This window comes from Nicotiana sylvestris, chromosome 5 (genome assembly GCF_000393655.2).
Source record: "Nicotiana sylvestris chromosome 5, ASM39365v2, whole genome shotgun sequence".
Classification (NCBI taxonomy): domain Eukaryota; kingdom Viridiplantae; phylum Streptophyta; class Magnoliopsida; order Solanales; family Solanaceae; genus Nicotiana; species Nicotiana sylvestris.
The window spans coordinates 30,407,296-30,431,274 of NC_091061.1; the positions used below are offsets into that span (position 1 = coordinate 30,407,296).

General features: G+C 39.0%; 1 protein-coding gene across 1 annotated transcript; it reads right to left on the minus strand.

The window, feature by feature from the left end:
* Positions 1 to 12,567: 12,567 nt before the first annotated feature.
* LOC138868449 (uncharacterized) lies at positions 12,568 to 14,484 on the minus strand. The gene is made up of 2 exons (XM_070146003.1): positions 13,801 to 14,484; positions 12,568 to 12,813 (listed from the first exon to the last, which is right to left on the minus strand). Exons 1-2 carry the CDS (start codon positions 14,482 to 14,484, stop codon positions 12,568 to 12,570), a joined length of 930 nt encoding a protein of 309 aa, XP_070002104.1.
* Between the last annotated feature and the right edge of the window lie 9,495 nt (positions 14,485 to 23,979).

Consider the following 23,979-nt stretch of genomic DNA (forward strand, 5'->3'; position numbering starts at 1 on the left):
TCTATTGAATAGCTTTTTGCCTGCGGGTTGGTAGTAAAAGTTTAGGGCCAATTTCTGATGAAGCACCCCTTGCTTTTTTTTCTACACCCGTTCCTTTGATACCCTCTTTGCCAGTCATGACTGTTACCGTTGCTGCTCCTCCCCAGGTTGTTTCGACTCCCCAGGTTGTTTTTACTCCTTCTACAGTTCCTCCTTCAATTGTCCAATACACTGAGGTTGGTTCCTCGAGCAGAGGTGAAGCTATGAGGTAAGTTACCATCGAAGTTCCTGCTGAGAGTAACCTTTTGAGGAAATCAGGTCGAGCTGACGTATGGTTGAAACCTTTGATTGGTCCAGTTGAGAGAGTTAAGCTTGATAGACACAGTTCTTTGACCTTGATGAACGATATAGTACAATCTTCTTTAAAGGTAACCTTTTTCAAACTTTTCTTTGCCTTTTTTTCTATTTTTAGGGTTCTCACTTTTTCTTTCCTCTTTCTTTTTTTTTAGATTAATCTAATTGGTACGGAGATGATAAAGAGGGTTTCACTCTCAGAGAAATTAATGCACGATTACCAAGTGGAAGCGGACAATTGGAAGGTACAGTATGAAAGTCTTCAAATCTACCTGGAGATATTAGGAGAAAGCAAATGTACCTTAGAGCAACAGGTAAGGGTTTTAATGTCACAACCCAAAATTCCAACCCGGTCGTGATGGCGCCTCTCGTGAGGACAAGGCCAGCTAATCAACAAAACAATACATCTCTTTATAATTACTTAGCAGGAATAAGTCTAAATCATGGGCAATATAATCTTAAATGTGAAATAAACGTGATAGAACAAGGAAAACCCTCCTAACTCAGCCCGAAATCGGGGTGTCACAAGTCATGAGCTACTACAGAGTTTACTAATATTTTACAAAGTCGGGAATTATCATAAATAACAAAGATAAGGAAAAAAATGGGGTTGCGGACGTCAACAGCTACCTCGTTACTCCTGGTCACCGCCTGGTCTGGAAGGATCAGCGCTCAGGAGCGAACTCAGCTCTGCCTGTATCTGCACACATGGTGCAAGGAGTAATGTGAGTACTCCGACCCAGTGAGTAATAAAAATAAATAACGACTGAAAACATGAAATCTCATAACGGCACAATATAGCGCTATCCCAAGCAGTAAAATCAGTTATACAGTAAAATAGTGAGTATCAGATAATTCTTCTTTTAAAACAGTAAAGACAAATAATTTCCACAGTAAGGATAAATCAAAAGCTTGCCCCTCGGGCTCAATATGTAAATCTCAGTATAGTATCAGCCCCTCGGGCTCACTCCCAACTCACCAGCACACAACATCAGCCCCTCGGGCTCACTCCCAACTCACCAGCACACAACATCAGCCCATCGGGCTCACTCCCAACTCACCACACAAAAGCAACGGCCTCTCGGGCCCACTACCAACTCACCTGGGTACCCTGCACTCACTGGGGGTGTGTACAGACTCCGGAGGGGCTCCTACAGCCCAAACGCCATATCAATAGGCCTGAAAACCTTCATACATCACACACGAGGCCTGAAAGCCTCCTCATATAACACTCGAGGCCTGAAAGCCTCCTCATATAACACTCGAGGCCTGAAAGCCTCCTCATATAACACTCGAGGCCTGAAAGCCTCCTCACATCACTCAACATATCCTCACGTATGGCCCTCGGCCTCAATCAGTCCAGAAAATAATCATAAGCCTCTTGGGCATCAGTAAAACAATAGTGCTCAGCTCAACAGCATTATAAATATCATTAAATCTCGAGTTGAGTATAAATGTAGCTGAGTTCACAAAATAATATAATTCAATTGGACTGAGTTCAAATAATATTTCAATTCGTGAGGAAAATAGTGATGTAAATTCACAAAAGATTTCAGATAATTGGCACGAAGCCCAAATATGGCAATAAGCCCAATCATAGTGAAAAACAATAAATCTTTATCAATTACGCGGTAAAAATATCAACTGGGATGGACCAAGTCACAATCCCCAATAGTAAATGACCCCGCGCTCGTCATACAACGTGTGTCTCATCTCAACATAGCAGTATGTTGTGCAATCTGGGGTTTCAAACCCTCAGTGCATCATTTAAAAACATTACTCACCTCTAGCTAGCTATGCCCTTGCCTCTCCGGTTGGCCTCCTCGTACGACGAATCTGCCAAAAAATATCACACAAACATCGATGAAGTTCGATTTCTAAAAGACGGGGTTGTAACCATACATATATGGGACTTGCCCCTTAATGGTACTACAATGATCCACTACTCTTAGGTAAACTTCAATCTACAATACGTCATTCAATAGGGCCAATATTAGTACTAAATTCCACAACTTATGCCATTTACGCATATTATCAAACACCTTGTAGGCATAGATATTTACATCTCATAACTATAGTATTGGTTCTTCCAACTATTACCATTAACCAAACAATTCATCTCACCATCATTCCTAACCAATTTATAACTTCCAACTACACATGTATGACCATCCATTCATACCCAATCAACAAAATTCCATCAATTAAACACCTTTAAATTCCTACCATGTTCATGTATTTAAATTGGGAATTTATGGCCTCCAATCAACATACCATAAGTTGTAATACATGATTCATACTCATAATTCCATATTAACCCCATATGTGTAAGTCTAAGGTGTAGGATTACCTCTTGTAGACCAAATCTTGAAAGTCAACTTTGGGGTGTTCTTGAGATTTTGAAGAAATCCTATGAAATCCAATCAAAATCATATTGTAACTAGTGATTGTGAAGTGAAATCACCATGAAAACACACTTAAAAGCTTGACTTAGGAGTGCAATTGGTGCCTTGGTCGAGTTGGGATGTAGAGGAAGCCCTAAGCTTGAGAAATGACTCAATTCCTCTCATTTCCGGTCTTTAGAGTACTTAAAACCCCTCTAGTCGAGCGAGTTCGCGCGCTGTTCGCGCGTTTTTGCTGAGCATTCTGCCTCAGACACGCGAAACGCGCGACTCGCGCGATACTTCGCGCGCTCTGACACCTGACCAGTGAAATGGTCATAACTTCCTGTATACACTTCCAAATGACGAACGGTTTGTTGCGTTAGAAAGTAGACTCAAAGAGATTTAATTTGATAGGTTCTAGCTCACACAACTCCTTATATAACGAGAGATATTATCATTCAAAGTGAGGCCTTGTGCGCACTCATTTACAACTTTCGTCTATTATGAAATTTCCAACTTCAAAAGTTCCCGTTAGCCATCCGAAATCATCCCGAGGTCCCCGGGACCTCAACCAAAAGCACGAACATATCTTAAAACATTATTGAAACTTATTCCAATCATCAAAACACCTCAACAACATCAAAACCATCAAGTTACATCGAATTCATGCCTAAGTTCTTCGAAAACTTCCAAAATACGTATTTGATCAAAAACCCGACCAAATCACCTCCGAATCAACTGAATTTTTGCGCACAAGAATCTACAACAACTCTCGGAATCCCATTCCAACCACCAGATCAAAATCACACCTACCAACCAGATTTCGCCAAAATCCTAACTTCGCCAAAATAGGCTAACTTCTACACCGAACCTCCAAAATTACTTCCGGTTGCTCTCCTAAGCCTTAAATCATCCCCCAAAACTAACCGAATCATCGAAAATAAATTCTGAGCCCTCTAACTCACAAGTCAACGTCTGGTTGACTTTTCCAAACTAATTCTTCCTTAAAGAGACTAATTGTCCCATTTCATACCAAACTCGATCCGAATTGACTCGAATTCACCAAGTACACATATTGAAACATGAATAAGCATTTAATGGGGAATACGGGACGAAAATATAGGAAACGACGGTTCGGGTCATTACATTCTCCCCAACTAAAACAAATGCTCGTCCTCGAGCATACCCAGAGTTGTCCTAGAAGCCAACCAAAAGCTGAATGACCTTATCAAGCATAAACCCGGAGATGATCCCACGTCACCCTATCTCACATGGGTCCGATAACGCGTTGTAACTAAGATCACACAATCTAGTCTAGCCCATAAATCATAGAGCCGCATTTCAACTTTTCGGAATCATACACAAGATCAGAACCTCACACCTACATTCAGAATAAGTTTGAACCAGCTATAATAGACCATGCCTGCAACCTTAGGTGCAATTGTATGATATACCAATAACTTCCATTCACAGCAGCTGCCCACAACAACCAAATACCGATAGAAATCTCTTATTAGCCAATGTCTCATTCCAACACTATCATATACTGCCAATGATAATTGAAACACGCAATAAATCATAACCATTGCTCAGATCAACCATTCATGAGGCCATTTCTCCTCTAGCAATTATAGTAACAATTTTTTTTTATTATTATTATTTTTATTTTTTTTAAAACCGAACCTCAATATTTACCCATCAAATATGCTGAAATCAAATCCGTTCGTATTCATCAATGACCCCAATGATCACCTCGAATCCAACCCACCACTCTGGTGATATGACACCTCAATACAGGCCTAAGCCACAACTTTCATACTACGCGCACCAATAAGAAAAGGCCTGAACATACTCAAGTCATGAAAAATGACTCAAGCGAAAGAGTCGTACCTCAAGCTCATCAGTACCATCAGCGGACCCAACAAGAACATGTCGCAATATTACCGAAATATCATTAGTTTAATAACATTACCTTTTTATGAGACATATACTCTCGTCAAGTCACTTTCAATTAGCAATACTATTTCCCCAATCATCCGAAGATCATTCGCCCTAATCATCTGAAGATTTTTTTTTCACCTAGAAGAAAATCGCTACACATCTCATGTTTTGCATGATGTACATAGGTATTGTTCTAACTCTTACAATATTGACATGACGGATGAGGTATGCATAAATTCATGACCACTGTCGAGACAACGATTCGTTGGTTCTATACTCCTGGCAAGAACTATCACCTTATTTTGAGCAAAATCATGGTCTTAGCTCCTTAATTTACTTCATATACTCAAATTGCACTAATCTCAAATTCAATTATCTCGTCTTACCCGGTACGAACTGCTCAGGCAATAAGCCACCCCAGACATAATCAAAAGTTGCATATGATGCCTCAATATGCCAATAAGCTACCAATTCGAACGCGGTACAAAAGGAAAACAAACTCTGGAAGGAATTACCAATCTCACACACTAATACAGACTTTCCTTAGAAAACAGGAAGCAAGGCATACAAAATAGCATATAGAAAACTATACTCAACATCACATTGTTGCGGCGTGCAACCCGATTAAAATAATATACCCATGGCGGCGTGCCACCCGATCCACACATAGATCTCACACAAGGAGATGCACATCGAGCCAAATTTGCTCATTACAACAAAATACCGAGTATCGGTCGTAAGCATGCTAAGTGCATAATAATATCTCTGAGGGACATATAGCGTTATAAGCTACAAAACTCAAGCACAACTGAGGTGCGATGTACAATCTGAATTTCAAGAGCCAAGATGCTCATATAACGTCATTCCTACACAGATTCTCAACACATAGCAATTTCTCAAGTCGTCTCACAACTCACACGGCGCAATGTATCACTACGCGAAATATCTGACAATGAAACATCAACCTAACTACTCCTCCATGAGGACCGCTTTACTAAAATGCACACATTTGGCCTGATATAGAGCCATTATTCACATTAAATCTATCCATCGACTTCAAGCCGATTCTGATCACACTGAACTAGTCTGATAACCTTTCAAAGGTCCATAATAACTCCCATTTTTCTCATAACACACAAGAACAACCATCACAATCGGGGTAATCCTCCCCAGTTCACAACCCAATATGCCAAGTGCCCTCCAGGCATGAATCTTTAATTTAACGACACCATCACAAACTTCATACTTGGTTTACATCTTTAATCAATCAAGTGATCACATGCCACACTTATATAATCTTCCCGTGGGACACACTCCCACAACCTACCACAACAATATCTGGAGCGTACCTCCAAACCATCGATCGCACTAACGCTGAAGAGCGATCAAGAGTCATTAACCGGGACGCAAAACACTTTTTACAAAACACCGATCTTAGGTGACGCTGAAGACAATTCCAACTTACCGTAAACATCGAAACTTATCTCCTACTCATCCGAGCTCATGACATCTTGTCAAAACTTTTCCTTCACTCGTGCCATTCTCGGCCTAATTTCCACAACCCGAACTGATTCACCAGCATGTATCAAATCGGAACTAACATAGTACCTAACCGTACAATCCGCTAACCAATAGCAAGCTCCCCAACTTGGCTAGTCTATTGCTGTCATAATACCATGGTGAGATTAAACTCACTCCTTCATAAGCTTGTGGAAACACAAATCATCTAGAATTTTAACTCTTCTGCAATTCTTGCATTTACTCACACAACAGTTAAGCCCACTCTCTAGGCAACCAAATTTTTACTAAGTCCTATATTTTTCAAAAATTTTGGCAGAGTCTCCTTTGTAATTGGGCATATCCACCTGCCAGATAATCACCAAAACCATCCTAACAACATGTCCACAACTTGACAAGCATCACAATGTATATCAACAATATTAATCTCAATACTACATGTATTATATTATCAAAATTGATACATGGACATCCGTTGCACCTATTTGAATCATAACACATAGAAAATACCTTTCAATCCTCCATTATTGGGCTATTCAACCGAGTAAGAACATATTCTTTCTTTAATGTTTTCGACCCTCAAGGTGGTCTCCTTGACTCAACGATTTCGTCATAATACATTTACAGAAGCGATCTCAGCTCCCAGACTTATCTAACTAGTATGACAAATAGATTCCCCTCATAAGCCAATTACCCACTAGCTTTACCTTTAGTTAATATTTTTTGTATACCTTCCACTGCCATACACATTACACAATCACTTAATCTTCCTGAAGTCTAAACTCATACTGTAACATGAAATTTACTTCACTCCAAATAGGAGACATAAAAAGATTCTTCACGCACCCATAACTTGGGACTACACATCCTATCACAATGGAAATCATACACTCAATAGTTCATCTATCATCCAGTAGACCTTCCTCGTCACTTCCAAGTCATATAGATACATCTCGCAGTACTATCATACTCCTCACGTAGCTATCCAGCCATGATTCCCACTAATAGGGACAATACCGAACATAAAGGTTCAAAACACTTGCTCGCACAATCAGCACCTCAGTGCTCAAGCCATAGGCAAGATCCGGCCTCAAGTCCTCCAGACCGGCCCAACATCAACTCATAGAGATCACATCTCGCCCCTCGATCGGGGAATCACAAGCCGTTGATGCACATCTGATACTGAGCGCTCATACGCGCATACGAACACGTGGAAGGAATTTCAAGAGTTACTTTTCAAGCTGAATCAAGGACGCACGATAAGAGTTTCAAGAATATGAAATTTTTCCTAAAGGTTCTGCAGCCTCTCGAGGATAAATACAGACGTCTCCGTACTGATCCGCGAGACTCTACTAAACCTACTCATGACTTGTGAGACCTCAGCAACCTAGGCTCTGATACAAACTTGTCACGACCCAAAATCCCAACCCGGTCGTGATGGCGCCTCTCGTGAGGACAAGGCCAGCCAATCAACAAAACAATACATCTCTTTATAATTACTTAGTAGGAATAAGTCTAAATCATGAGCAATATAATCTTAAATGCGAAATAAACGTGATAGAACAAGGAAAACCGTCCCGAATCAGCCCGAAATCGGGGTGACACAAGTCATGAGCTACTACAGAGTTTGCTAATATTTTACAAAGTCTGAAATTATCATAAATAACAAAGATAAGGGAGAAAACGGGGCTTTGGACGTCAACAGCTACCTCATTACTCCTGGTCACCGCCTGGTCTGGAAGGATCAACGCTCAGGAGAGAACTCAGCTCTGCCTGTATCTGCACACATGGTGCAGGGAGTAATGTGAGTACTCCGACCCAGTGAGTAATAAAAATAAATAACGACTGAAAATATGAAATCTCACAACGGCACAATATAGCACTATCCCAAGCAGTAAAATCAGTTATTCAGTAAAATAGTGAGTATCAGATAATTCTTCTTTTAAAACAGTAAAGACAAATAATTTTCACAGTAAGGATAAATCAAAAGCTTGCCCCTCGGGCTCAATATGTAAATCTCAGTATAGTATCAGCCCCTCGGGCTCACTCCCAACTCACCAGCACACAACATCAGCCCCTCGGGCTCACTCCCAACTCACCACACACAAGCAACGGCCTCTCGGGCCCACTCCCAACTCACCTGGGTACCCTGCGCTCACTGGGGGTGTGTACAGACTCCGGAGGGGCTCCTACAGCCCAAGCGCAATATCAATAGGCCTGAAAGCCTTCACACATCACACACGAGGCCTGAAAGCCTCCTCATATAACACTCGAGGCCTGAAAGCCTCCTCACATCACTCAACATATCCTCACGTATGGCCCTCGGCCTCAATCAGTCCAGAAAATAATCATAAGCCTCTTGGGCATCAGTAAAACAATAGTGCTCAGCTCAACAGCATTATAAATATCATTAAATCTCGAGTTGAGTATAAATGTAGCTGAGTTCACAAAATAATATAATTCAATTGGACTGAGTTCAAATAATATTTCAATTCGTGAGGAAAATAGTGATGTAAATTCACAAAAGATTTCAGATAATTGGCATGAAGCCCAAATATGGCAATAAGCCCTAATCATAGTGAAAAACAATAAATCTTTATCAATTACGTGGTAAAAATATCAACTGGGATGGACCAAGTCACAATCCCCAATAGTAAATGACCTCGCGCTCGTCATACAAAGCGTGTCTCATCTCAATATAGCAGTATGTTGTGCAATCCAAAGTTTCAAACCCTCAGTGCATCATTTAAAATCATTACTCACTTCTAGCTCGCTATGCCCTTGCCTCTCCGGTTGGCCTCCTCGTACGACGAATCTGCCAAAAAAATCACACAAACATCGATGAAGTTCGATTTCTAAAAGATGGGGTTGTAACCATACATATATGGGACTTGCCCCTTAATGGTACTACAATGATCCACTACACTTAGGTAAACTTCAATCTACAATACGTCATTCAATAGGGCCAATATTAGTACTAAATTCCATAACTTATGCCATTTAGGCATATTATCAAACACCTTGTAGGCATAGATATTTACACCTCATAACTATAGTATTGGTTCTTCCAACTATTACCATTAACCAACAATTCATCTCACCATCATTCCTAACCAATTTATAACTTCCAACTACACATGTATGACCATCCATTCATACCCAACCAACAAAATTCCATCAATTAAACACCTTTAAATTCCTACCATGTTCATGTATTTAAATTGGGAATTTATGGCCTCCAATCAACATACCATAAGTTGTAATACATGATTCATACTCATAATTCCATATTAACCCCATATGTGTAAGTCTAAGGTGTAGGATTACCTCTTGTAGACCAAATCTTGAAAGTCAACTTTGGGGTGTTCTTGAGATTTTGAAGAAATCCTATGAAATCCAATCAAAATCATATTGTAACTAGTGATTGTGAAGTGAAATCACCATGAAACACACTTAAAAGCTTGACTTAGGAGTGCAATTGGTGCCTTGGTCGAGTTGGGATGTAGAGGAAGCCCTAAGCTTGAGAAATGACTCAATTCCTCTCATTTCCGGTCTTTAGAGTACTTAAAAACCCTCCAGTCGCGCGAGTTCGCGCGCTGTTCGCGCGTTTTTGCTGAGCATTCTGCCTTAGACGTGCGAAACGCGCGACTTCGCGCGCTCTGCCACCTGACCAGTGAAATGGTCATAACTTCCTGTATACACTTCCAAATGATGAACGGTTTGTTGCGTTGGAAACTAGACTCAAAGAGAATTAATTTGATAGGTTCTAGCTCACACAACTCCTTATATAACGAGAGATATTATCGTTCAAAGTGAGGCCTTATGCGCAATCATTTACAACTTTCGTCTTTTATGAAATTTCCAACTTCAAAAGTTCCCGTTAGCCATCCGAAATTATCCCGATGTCCCCGGGACCTCAACCAAAAGCACGAACATATCTTAAAATATTATTGAAACTTATTCCAATCATTAAAACACCTCAACAACATCAAAACCATCAAGTTACATCGAATTCATGCTAAGTTCTTCCAAAACTTCCAAAATACGCATTTGATCAAAAACCCGACCAAATCACCTCCGAATCAACTGAAATTTTGCGCACAAGAAGCTACAACAACTCTCGGAATCCCATTCCGACCACCGGATCAAAATCTCACCTACCAACCAGATTTCGCCAAAATCCTAACTTCGCCAAAATAGGCTAACTTCTACACCGAACCTCCAAAATTACTTCCAGTTGCTCTCCTAAGCCTTAAATCATCCCCCGAAACTAACTGAATCATCGAAAATAAATTCTGATCCCTCTAACTCACAAGTCAATGTCCAGTTGACTTTTCCAAACTAATTCTTCCTTAAAGAGACTAATTGTCCCATTTCATACCAAACTCGATCCGAATTGACTCAAATTCACCAAGTACACATATTGAAACATGAATAAGCATTCAACGGGGAATACGGGACGAAAATACAGGAAACGACGGTTTGGGTCGTTACATTTATCTTCAGAGTTGGAGGTTTAAAAAGCTTCCTCAAATCAAGCTGGTAAGGACAAGAATCTTCTCAAAACCTCTTTTTCCGAGCATCTTTCCAAGGCCAGTGAAGAGATCAAAGAGTTAAAGGCTCTCTTAAGTGAGAAAGAAGTGTATGCCGATGAACTCGTGCAGACTCTGACCCAAACTCAAGAAGACCTCCGGGAATCTTCTGATAAAGTTCGTTCCTTGGAAAGTTCACATGCTTCTCTTCAAACTTCTTATGATTCTGCCTTGGTTGAGAATGAGGAACTTAAAAATGAAATTGTTGACTAGGAAAGAGATTACGAGATTCTTGAAGACAAAACTGCAATTGAAGTGAGTTGGGTGATTTTGAATACTCGCCATGTACCCTTTTGGAAGCTATCCAGGAGAATTTTAACTTGGAAGCTGAGTTAGCCAAAATCAAGAGACTATTGAAAAGACTCAGCAGAGCCAAAATTTTCCTTCTCCCGTGGCTGAAGCTTCTGAAAATGTTGAAGATGATATGGGTATTCCAATTCCTTCAAGTCAAGTTGAGCCTGTTGCTGCCGCTGACCCTGCTTTGGTTCTTTCTCCAACTCCTCAGTGACAAGTTAATGAAGTGTGACTCTCTTTTTCTTTAGTGGAATATGGTTACATCCCTTGGTACTTTTTGAGGTTTTTGAAAACATTAAGTCCCCAGACCTTTTTCGGGGCATTTTGTATAAGTAACTATTGGTTTACGACTAAGTTCATACTTAGTCTAAACTTTTTAATATTAAGAAGTTTTGTAGTTACTTTTGAACTTATGTTTTGCTTATTCTTGCCTTTATATTTGAAGGACTTATACAATAGTTTGCACTTTTTTATTTTGCAAAATGCTTTTTTAACTCCATAAATGCTTAAATCAATCATGAATTTTATAAAAAAAAAGGGCCCTTTATAGACGACACTTAATGAAGAAGATGTCTCAACTTCATAATGGTGTTAATATACGACAAAAGAAATAGGAATACACATGTTTCTTGAAATAACTTTGACAAGTTTTTATTTGAACTTTGACAAGTTTTAAATAATAATTTACATGTATTTAAATAACTTCTATAACTTTTTCGTAACTGTTTTCCTTACAACAGATTTCAAAAAATTTCAAAAACACAAGGTTTTTATTTATAACCTGTTTCAGTACATTGCCTTTAACCTAACTATGATAAGGTTTTGTTTTGGCCTTAGCTCATGACTTTCTTGAACTTTCACTGGCCTTTGCTATGTACTTGACTCATTCAATGAGTAAACTTTTCAGACTTGAACTTTGATTATTTTCCAATTTTCTTTGCCTTCTTTATACATATGTCTATTTATATTATATAGTCTCCCAAGTGTTTGAGCTTTGAAGTATGACGTCTCGAGCACTTGGTTACTCTTCTTGTTTGGTCCTCTTCCTATAAAGGAATAAAACACACGGGACTCGGAGATACGATTATAGATGAAGACTGCTTAACCCGTATCAATTTCTATCAGAATAGGTGTAACCCTAGACCGGAAATTTTAATTTATTCCACGTGCCTTGCAGGTCGTGATTCATCATTTAGTACGAGCTAGCTTTTTGTCTATCATCTAAAATCGTTAGTAAAATTTTAACAATTCAAAAACAGAATTGTAAAATGAGGATACCTGACCGTGGGTACTCTTTAGAAATAGTATCTCTTTAGGTGAACAGCATTCCAATGTCAAGGTAATATCTTGTCATCCATTGTTTCCAGCTCGTATGCTCCTTTCCTCGCAATACCATAAACCTTGTAGGGCCCTTCCCAGGTTGGACTTAATTTACCCGCATTGGCCGCCTTCGTGGATTGAAAAACTTTCTTGAGTACGAAGTCCCCAATCTTGAAGTATCTTAGTCATGCTCGTCGATTGTAGTATCGTTCCATGACTTGCTTTTGTGCTGTCATTCTTATTAGTGCAGCTTCCCTTTTTCCTTCAAGTAAATCAAGGTTTATGCGCATTTCTTCTTCACTGGATTCTTCTAACGCTTGCATGTACCTCGTGCTTGGCTCCCCTATTTTAACTGGAATTAAAGCTTCAGCTCCATATACCAATAAGAACGGTGTTTTGCCCGTGCTTATTTTTGTTGTTGTGCGGTATGCCTATAAAACACCAGGTAACAACTCTGGTCAATTACATTTAGATTCTTCCAATCTTTTCTTCAAATTGTTGACAATGACTTTATTTGTTGATTCTACTTGTCCATTACCTACCGGATGATAAGGTGTGGATTTAATCCTCTTGATCTGCCAACTTTGAAAAAATTCTATGATTTGTGCGCCTATGAATTGCGGCCCATTATCACACACGATTTCCTTTGGTACCCCAAATCGACATATGATATTTCTCCAAATAAAATCTCTGACTTCTTTTTCTCACACCTGCTTAAATGCTCTTGTTTTTACCCATTTAGTGAAGTAGTCAGTGAGTACAAGCAAGAATTTTACCCATTATTTTGCTTGTGGTAGTGGACCCACGATATCCATCCCCCATTTCATAAAAGGCCACGGTGCGATGACAGGATGTAGCAACTCTTGCATGTTATTACCGTATCTATGGCATTTATCACATTTAACCACGAAATTCTCCGCTTCCTCTTTCATTTTAGGCCAATAATAACCTGCTCTAATCATGGTTCTTACCAGTGATCTCCCTCGTGCGTGATTTCCACAATGCCCCTCGTGTATCTCTCTCATTACATATTATGTTTGAGAAGGCCCGAGGCATCTTGCTAAGGGACCTCCGAACATTTTTCGAAAAAGATTGCCTTGCTTAAAACAATATCGAGCAGCCTTTTTTCGAAGTGCATGAGATTTTTTCTTGTCTTCAGGGATGGTACCATACTGCAAAAAAGCAACAATCTTGTTCCTCCAATCCCAGGTTAAGTTATTGAAATTACCTCATTTTTGTATGGATCGAGTACTGAATGAAACAATCTTGCGTAAAATGCCTCATTTTACGGAGGCATTTTCATTGCTTGCCACATCTGCTGCAGATGCGAGAGTGGCTAGGGCATCTGCCTCAATATTTTTATCTCTTGGTACCTGCGTGACTTTCCAGGTTTGAAATTGCCTAATTAAATCCCATACCTTCTCTAAGTACTGCTGCATTCGTGCCTCCCTGGCTGTATAAGTCCCTAGCATTTGGTTAACTACAAGTTGCAAATCACTTTTGATTATAATCTGATTAATGCCGAGTTCACGTGCCAGTTCTAAACTTGCAATCACAGCTTCATATTCTGCTTCATTGTTAGTTATAGAATGACATATTATGGCTTGTCGAATGGTTTCACCCGTAGGTGGTACCAAAACAATTCCTAAGCCTGCTCCTTTCACATTAGATAAGCCATCAGTAAATAAGGTCCAAATTCCTGGATTAGACCCGTTGAACACCTGTAATTCTTTTTCTGCTTCTAATTGCATTCCTTGGCTGAAATCATCCAAAAAATTTGCTAACACCTGAGATTTTATAGCGGTTCTGGGCTGGTATGTGATGTCATATTCACTTAATTCTATAGTCCATTTAGCTAACCTACCTGACAACTCATGCTTGTGTAATATATTGCGCAATGGATAAGCAGTTACTACGGAAATAGGGTGGCATTGAAAATAAGGCCTTAGTTTTCTAGATGACATGATTAATGCGAGTGCAAGCTTTTCTAGTTGAGGATACCGCGTCTCCGCATCCAACAATAATTTGCTAACATAATAAATCGAAGACTGTTTAACTTGGTCTTTACGAACTAAAATAGCACTCACCGCTACTTCTGACATAGCTAGATAAATAAGTAATCTTTTCCCAACCTACGGTTTTGCGAGCAACGGTGGATTCGACAGGTATGGCTTCAAGTTTTTGAGTGCTTGTTGACACTCCTCAGTCCATTCGAACCGATATTGCTTTTTAAGAGCTAAAAAGAATTTAAAATATTTTTCTGATGACTTGGAAATAAATCTCCTCAAGGCTGCACTTATTTTTTCTTCCTGTCAATCTCTGCACTTATTTTTTACTTGTAAGTATGTCAGGAATTTCTTCAATGGCTTTAATCTGCACGGGATTTACTTCAATACAACGGTTAGAAACAAGAAAACCCAAAAACTTACCTGACGAAATGGCGAATGCACATTTCTCGGGATTTAACTTCATTTTGAAATTTCGTAAGATCTGAAATGTATCAAACAAGTGTAATATATGATCCCCTGAATGTTGAGTTTTAACGAGCATATCATCTATGTAGACCTCCATAGTTTTCCCTAAATGTTCTTGGAACATTTTAGTTACCAATCTTTGATAGGTTGCACCAGTGTTTTTGAGACCAAAGGGCATTACTTTATAACAGTAAGTTCCCCTATCTGTTATAAATGAAGTTTTTTCTTCATCTAGGGGATCCATTTTGATCTGGTTGTACCCTGAATATGCATCTAAAAAGCTTAACAACTCATGCCCTACAGTAGCATCAATCAGTTGATCTATATGTGGTAATGGAAAAGAATCTTTAAGACAAGCTTTATTAAGGTCTGTGTAATCTACACAAACTCGCCATTTGCCATTCTTTTTTGGTACTACAACAGTATTGGCTAACCAATTAGGATACTTTACCTCGCGGATAGACCCAAGTTATAATAGTTTTTGAACCTCATCTTGAATCACCTGATTTTTGAAAGTCCCCTACTTTCTCTTCTTTTGTTTGATGGGTGGATATGATGGGTCTTCATTTAACTTGTGAGTCATTACTTCCGGTGGTATTCCTGTCATATCAGAGTGGGACCAGGCAAAACAATCCATGTTAGTTTTCAAAAATTTAATAAACTTACCTTTCATATTGTGGCTTAGGTTAGCCCAACATAGACTTTCCTTTCAGGACATTGTATAAATAACTGTATAGCCTCCGGTTCTTCAATCGTTGTTTTGATATTTTCATTCTCTTCTGGTTCTTGAATGGAATCGGGCCTTGAGTCCACATATGTTCTCCCTTGTTCAGTTGAGGCTTGGGTTGTGGTATCCTCAACTAGATTCTGTAACTGCTATTTTTCTTCGTTTCTCATATTTCAATTTGCTACGGAGTTGATGCTCCTAGATGTTTGTTGATCCTCATGGATTTGACGTATTCCCTATGGTGATGGAAATTTAATAACTTGATGTAAGGTAGACGGAATGGCATCCATGTCGTGGATCCACAGTCTCCCGAGAATCATATTGTAAGTAATTTCCATCTCTACCACCTGAAATTTTGTATCTTTAACAACCCCTTCCGTGAATGTAGTAAGTGTTACCTCCCCTTTCGTCACAACGCTTGAATTGTCGAATCCAGACAAAGTATGCGCCTTTGGTACTAGTTTATTTTCTCCTTGTATTTCATTTAGTACTCTTAACAGAATAATGTTCACGGAACTACCTGGATCAATCAAAACTCATTTCACATTAGTATCATGTACAAGTAGAGATATTACCAGTGCATCGTTATGTGGAGTTAACACGCCATCCACATCTGCATCATCAAATGTAATACTTTCTTCCTCCAACACATGTCGGATCTGCTTCCCGTGGGTGATTGTAACTTTATAGACCTTATTAGCTACGGTATACATCACGCCATTGATTTCCTCACCCCCGCTTATAACATTGACGGTCCTTTTTGGAGAAGGAGGTTTAGGGGGCTCCTGTCTGTTCTTCATGTATGCTTGCTTACCTTTCTCACTAAATAATTCGGTGAGATACCATTGCTTTAATAGATGGCCAACTTCACCTTGTAATAATCTACAATCTATCATTTTATGACTATGATCGTTGTGAAATTCGCACCAGTGATCAGGATTGAACCTGTTTGGATTTGATCTCATTTCTTTTGGTCACCGTACCTTATCTCACATGCCTCTTAATACCACTACTAACTCTGAAGTGCTGACATTAAAATTATAACCGCCAAATCTTGCCTTCAAGTTTCTATCATCTTCTCAAATTTCTTGTGTGTTTCGATCGTTTCCAAACCTTGATGGTGAACCTGACTCTCTATTTCTCGATCTGTGATCGTACCTTGAATTATCATGCTTTGATCGTGAGTCTTTTCCTGCTGGGCCCATATATGGTTCGTATCTATTTTTACCGGACCTTTTTTCGGTTTCTGAACGTCTCGAACTTACCTTTCCCTCTTTCTGAGATTGGGAGTTAGTGTCTTCTTCTATCCTCAGCTTCGTGTTGTATCTGTTGTAAACATCATTCCAGGTTGTTGCTAGAAATTCACGCAGACTTTCCTTGATTCGTCTCATGGCTTCTGAGATTTTCTCATTCAAATTACTGGCAAAGGCCATAGCCGCCCAGTTATCAGGTACATGTGGTAACGTCATTCTTTCATGCTGGAACCTATCCACGAACTCTCTAAGCAGCTCTGAATCTCCTTGCTTGATTTTGAAAATATCTTCCATTCTTTTTTCAATTTTTTGAGCTCCCGAATGCGCTTTCATAAAAGAATCTGCAAGCTCAGCAAAAGAATTTATAGAATTTTCGGGTAAAAGGGAATACCATGTTAATGCTCCCTTGGTGAGTGTTTCACTAAATTTTTTTACCAACACTGATTCAATTTCTTGTTTGGTTAAATCGTTGCCTTTTACACCGGTTGTGAATGCAGTCACGTGGTCTCGTGGATCGGTTATGCCATCATACTTTGGAATATCAGGCATTTTGAACTTCTTCGGGATCGGCACCAGAGCAGCACTAGGCTTCCATGGTTGTTATGAGTACTTATCCATGTCTATTCCTTTTTATTATAGGCGGTACTCCAGGTATTTGCTCTATGCAATCGCTTTGCTCCTTGAGCTGCTTCTGCAAGGTTAGAACTAAATTTTGTAAATTAGAATTAACTATGTTGTATGGTTCACCATTGAGATATTCGCTTGGAGTTCCACCAGTGCCTGAGTTAACGAGCCTAGAACGTGGGTTTTCCAAAGTATTCTGATTTGGAGTAAGTGTTGGTGGTGTAATTAGCAATTGGCTGGTAAAAGCTCGGAGAGCATTGCTAACTTGTTGAGCAATGAGATTTTTTAAGGCATCATCGAGTGCTTTTTCGTTTGCAACTCCAGCATTTTGATTTGCCTCAAATCCGTTTTGATTTGCAATCCCATTATTTGTTTCAGAGCCATCTGGAGTTCCTTCTCGTGACTGACGTTATGAATCACGCGGTGAGGGAAGTGGTGTCCTATCACCCGCATCATTCTCTTGATGTTGAGGATCTTGTTGGTTGTTGTCGTTGTTATTCGACATGGTAAGTTTTTTGATGAAAGAATAGATTAAGAAAGTAAACGATTATCAGATTCCCGGTAACAGAACCAATTTGTTTAACCAAAAATAGGAATTTCGGTAAAAGCTTTATTTTAAAAGAATTCGGGTTACTGATAATCAAAAAATAAAAATTGATTTTTTTAATAATAAGATGAACAGAAGAAAACAAAGTAACTCAGTATATTCTCATGATATTTCGTATCCTTACAAATGATCATTCTTCTCCTTTTATAGCTATTTCTAGGTAATATGTTTCGTTTCTACCATAATTGAGCCATTATTGTCTATGAATGGCATTTAATGACATTTAATGTAACGTTACAATCAGCAATCATATTTCATTCAATACATATTCCTTAATGTTTTCCATATTTAATGTCCAATAATACATATCTATACCATATTTACTATCAGATTCATTCTCTTCCATCATAAAGAGGTTCAAGTACCTATCTTCCTTGCTTTTTCTCTGAATATCTGTCTGTGCTGTTGAAGCTCGTGCCTTCTTTGATTATTTTTTATCACTTATTCTTCTTTGACTGGTCCACGTGTCATGACATGTCATCTTATAATGAATTCCATATATAAACTTAATTTTTCCCAATACAATATTAAGAAATTCACCTTCTTCTTTTTTTGGTTAAAATCAAAAACTTTATTTAACCAAGTAGAATATTTACAATCCCCTAGCTCTTTTGGACTCTTGAGCTAGTTCATATACATCCTTTTGTCATCTATTGAGAAAAAAAATATCAAACTAACATTCTGTTATCAATACCCAGCTACTATTTCTATCTAGCTAGGATAACTAATCAGTTTTTCTAACTTTTTTCTCCATTTATCTACTTGTTGTCCTCGAATATGCAACATTAGGACAATCTCTTTTATCCTTTTGTTATATGTTGTCTCAATTTCTTGAAATCTTCTATTATTCCTTTCCTTCCATATCTGATATACCACTGTTGTAAATAGAAACACTAGTATTTCACCCTTTATTCTATTCACCACCACCTTTGTTATCCATTCTATTTCCTCATCCCAGCTTCCTATCTGATGTTATGTTTCTGTCCAGTTCAACATTGCATTCCACATATTTCTAGAGTCGAACAATAAATGTTCAAATGTTTCCTCAGTGCTCCAGCTGCATAGTACACAATCTTTGTTAACTATTATACCCCATTTTTATAGTCTTTAAATAGTAGCTAATCTTTTATGTAGTGCCAACCAAAGAATGAATTGATGTCTTGGAATTGCTTTTGAGGTGGTCACTAATATCTTCCAGTTACACTTCTGGTACTGAGGTCTTGAAGCCTTGTACAATTTTTTGATACAGAACTTACCTCCCTTACAATAAGAATTCAGTGTGTCATTTGGACAATTCTGCATGAACCACTCTCTTGCATCAAAAATCTTCTTGATTATCTAGCTTGCTTGCTTTAGAGTACCCATATTTCAGATATTCCTATCTTTAATGTAGAAACTGTGAATCCATTAAATCCACAAGGTCTCCTTCCTCTCAGTTATGGCCCATTGTAACGACCCGACCGGTCGTTTTGAACTTTTGCACTTTGATCGCCAGTTCTCGGGCATGACTTGCCCCGTATAATGTATTATGACTGATGCAGATCGTTGGTTTTGGTTTTCAGGAAAAATCAGAATGAATTTGAAGGAACAGTCTCAGTTGAAAGCTTTGAATTTGAAAGGTTTGACTAAGAGTTGACTTATTTGTATATGAGCTCGAATCGGAAATTTTATGATTTGTATAGCTTCGTTGGGTGATTTATGACTTAGGAGCGCGATCGGAATACATTTTGGAAGTTCGTGGAAGGATTTGGCTTGAATTGGCAAAGTTAATATTTTGGCGAATTCTGGTTGATAGGTGAGATTTTGATCCTAGGGTCGGAATGGAATTCTGAGAGTTGTTGTAGCTTCGTTATGTCATTTGTGATGTGTGTGCAAAATTTCAGGTCATTTGGACGTCGTTTGGTCGACTTTTTGATCGAATTCGGATTTCGGAAGTTTTGGAATTCTTAGGCTTGAATCCGAGGGTGATTTGATGTTTTGATGTTGTTTTGAGCGTTCTGAAGGTTGGAACAAGTTTGAATTATGTTATGGGGTGTGTTGGCATGTTTGGTCGGGGTCCCATAAGGCTCGGATATGTTTTGGAAGAGTTTTTGGAAGATTTTGCCGTTTTGAGAATAAGCATGTAATGATCCAAAAGTCCATTTTTAGTTCTAGAGATCGAAATTTAATTTCGAGACTTCCGGAATTTTGATAATGAATTATAGGACTGATCTGGAAAGTTTGGTCTAATTTCATCAAGTCGCGATTGGGTTTTTGACACGAAACATGAGTTAATTGTTTAACGAGCGAAATGGGTATTGAACTGAGCAAATGAGCTCTGAATTGAGTTTTGACTGAAGGGCTATGTTCGTATTATTATTTGTGACTCATAGGAACAAGAATCATCGAATTCCGAGTTCGTATGATGGAGTTAGAGCCTTTTTAGTGAAAAGAAAAGCTGCTGCAATTTTCTGGGTAGTTTCTGCATTTTTCGCACGTGTGAACAGTGACCGCACCTGCGTGAACAGTACCCATGTATAGTACACGTGAACAGTACACGTGAATAGTAAAAAACATATGAACAGTACCCCCAAAATTCTGGACAGTTTTAAGTCCAGTAGTCCGGTTTTTGGTCATTTTTTTGACTGCCAAGCTCGAGTTTTGGGCAATTTTGAGCGAGAAATTACGGGACTTCTTGGGGTAAGTGTTCTTTTTGTGATTATATTTCATGAATAAATCTTCATTTTTGGCGTTAGATTATTGATATTTGAAGAAAAATGGAGGAATTTTCTAAAATTCCATAAAGATAAATTTTTAAGATTTGAAAGCCAATCCGATGTCGGATTTTGGTAAAATTTGTTTGGTTGGACTTGTGGTTGGATAGGGGTTCATATTCCGTGACTTTTGTCATATTCCGTGATTTTCACTTGATTTCTCACTGCTTTACTGTTTAAAGTGATTTTACTGCTTCAGTATGGAATACCTTGTGCTTTTGTGTGATTTCTTGCCTTCAGTCTTTATTTATTATTGTTACTCACTGAGTCGGAGTACTCACATTACTCCCTGCACCTTCTGTGCAGATTCAGGTATGTTTTGGCTGATCGAAGGCAGAGTCATCAGGGTTTAGCAAGGTAGCTACCGGCGTTCGCAGCACTGCTTTTCTCTCTTCTCATTTCATTAGTCAATATTTGTACACTCCAGGCGTTCAGTGGTATTTATACCCTAGTAGATGCTCGTGACTTGTGACACCCCGGTTAGGGCTATATCGGGTTGTGCTTCCGTTAATTATATCATTAAATCATATTTAAACTGTTTATTAATGTTTAACTTTTTTTGAAAAGGCGATATAGGTTTGTTGGCTGGCCTTGTCTTCACGAGAGGCGCCATCATGATCGGAGCAGGGTTTGGGTCGTGACAAGTTGGTATCAGAGCCTAGGTTACATAGGTATCACGAGTCATGAGCAGGTTTAGTAGAGTCTCGCGGATCGGTACGGAGACGTCTGTATTTATCCTCGAGAGGCTGCAGAACCTTTAGGAAAACATCACATTCTTGAATTCTTATTGTGCATCCTTTGATTCAGCTTGAAATGTAACTTTTTGAATTCCTTCCACGTGTTCGTATGCGTGCATGAGCGCTCAGTATCAGATGTGCCTTGATGGTTTGTGATTTCCCGATCGAGGGGCGATGTGTGATCTCTGTAAGTTGATGTTGGGCTACTCTAAAGGACTTGAGGACGGATATTTGCCTATGGCTTGAGCACCGAGGTGTTGATTGTGTGAGCAAGTGTTTTGAACTTATATGTTCGGTATTGTCCCTATTAGTGGAAGTGACGGTTGAGTAACTATGTGATGAGTATGTTAGTTTTGTGAGATGTATTTATATGATTTGGAAACGACAAGAAGGGTCTGCTGGAGGATAGAAGAACTATTAGGTGCTTGAATTCCATCTTGATTCGAGGTATAGCCCCGAGTTATAGGCGTGTGAAGAATCTTTTCATGCTTCCCAGTTGTGAGTGAATTAAAAAAAATCATGTTGCGGTAAGACTCAGGAAGACTAAGTGACTGCATACAGTTTATGATGGTGGAAGGTATACATAAATGTTAGTTAAGGCGAAGCAGGTGGGTTATCTCCTACAAAGTGTTCTGGAGTTGTGTGATCTTTATGTTGTTTGTTAGAAGATCCCATTTACAAGTGAAATATATATGTGAATTTAATTTGGGTCACTTAAGAGAGTGGGTTTAATTGTTATGAGAGTAAATACGAGATTTGTATAAGATATGAAGTACCAGATGGTCTATGTTCCATGAGCTTATGAAGGATTGAGTTAATCTCACTATGGTATTATGGAAGTAATAAAGCGTATGTGTTATGAGTTATGGTGCGTGTTTGACCTATGGCTTTGAGCCAAGTGGGGCAGTCCGCTATTGAATAGTTGATTGCACGGTTATGTGCTCTAATGGTCCCAGTTCGAGGCGCATTTGTGAATCAGTTATGGCTCGAGTAAAGGAAATTTTAATAAAGGCTATGTTATGTTTTATGGGTGTACGCGAATCGGGGAAAGACTTGAGTTGTGGTTGGTAACGAATGCTCGGTGCATAGAGTAGGAAGTTGCTTGGTTATATTGGAATGAGGTCACATTCTGTAGTGTCGGAGTGCTAATGAAGCACAGGTTGTTCGGTTCATTTAATCAATATAACTACGGTTTGAGCAGTGTGGATGACTCTAGAGAATGGTCCTATTATGTTCAAAACTCTACATGCAATAATTGGAGGCTTCTAAGTTGTACTTATGGATAGAAACTGAGTTTTCAGTCGAAGATGGCAAGATTTGTGGTATTTTCTATATTAATTATGGGATTCTATATATCAATATCGGGAAGGTGAAGGTAATGGCTTTGGGGAACACTTAAAGAGTATTCAGCGGCTTAGGAGCCTTAGACGGTGTAGCTTTATGCTTGGGTTTCGTGTGATAAGCCTAGGTTGAGGAAATTGTGGTGCTACAGCAAGAAGGAATATCAAGTTGAAGATGAATCAGAAGGAATTTAGATAGATGGGGTATCTTGATAGTAGACCAAATCGGTATGGTAAGGATATGATTAATTCCTTGTGTGTGTTCGAGGTAATGAGTTCCTACAGCTATTTTGCAACAATGCTCTTGGGTTTTGATGGCTTGCTTAGCTTGGTCTAGTTAGAAGGATTCAGTCCTGGCAGTTGAATTTGTGCAAATGGAATTGGGAGAGTTCTTATTGATTTCTACCATGGTTGGAGAGGTGCAATTTCTCCGAGTGTGAGAAGCATAGGATACGTAATGATTTTTCTTCTAGATGGGATCAATGGAAGTTCTTCGCTAGATGAGTTACAGTTCAGTTCTGAAAGGAAGTTCATAAAACTCTTAGGCAACGGGTAGCCTCAGATGATTAAGGAAATGGTACTACTAATTGGAAATGATTTGACGAGAGTCTATGTTTTAGTAAAAGGGCAATGTTATTAAGTTGATAGCACTTTGGTAGTATTGCAGCACCTTCTTTTTAGATCGACTGGTGATATTCAGGTTTGCTTGGTGGCACACGGAAATTTTAGAGTATCTATAGTGGAATGATTGGGTATTATAGGTGTGGCATATATTCGTACGGCGAAATTGGGATAGGATATAATGATTCATGTGTCGTATGGACGTAGAGATGGAAGTTCTCATATTCAGGCTATGTTGTGATTGTAGATCGTGTGTATCAGCACTGTTTAGTGACTACCGAGATTTGGAGGCCCGAGCGGATCTTTCTTTGCTTTGTATGTTAGGTTTTGGATGTGATGTTGGGGATTTAGACTGATCGTCTTAGTGTTGGGTTATTCTGGACTATTGCGTTATGGGCTAGGTTGGAAATGCCAAAGGTTGAGTGGCGATGTGTGTCGCGTTATGTTCTAGTGGAGTGGTT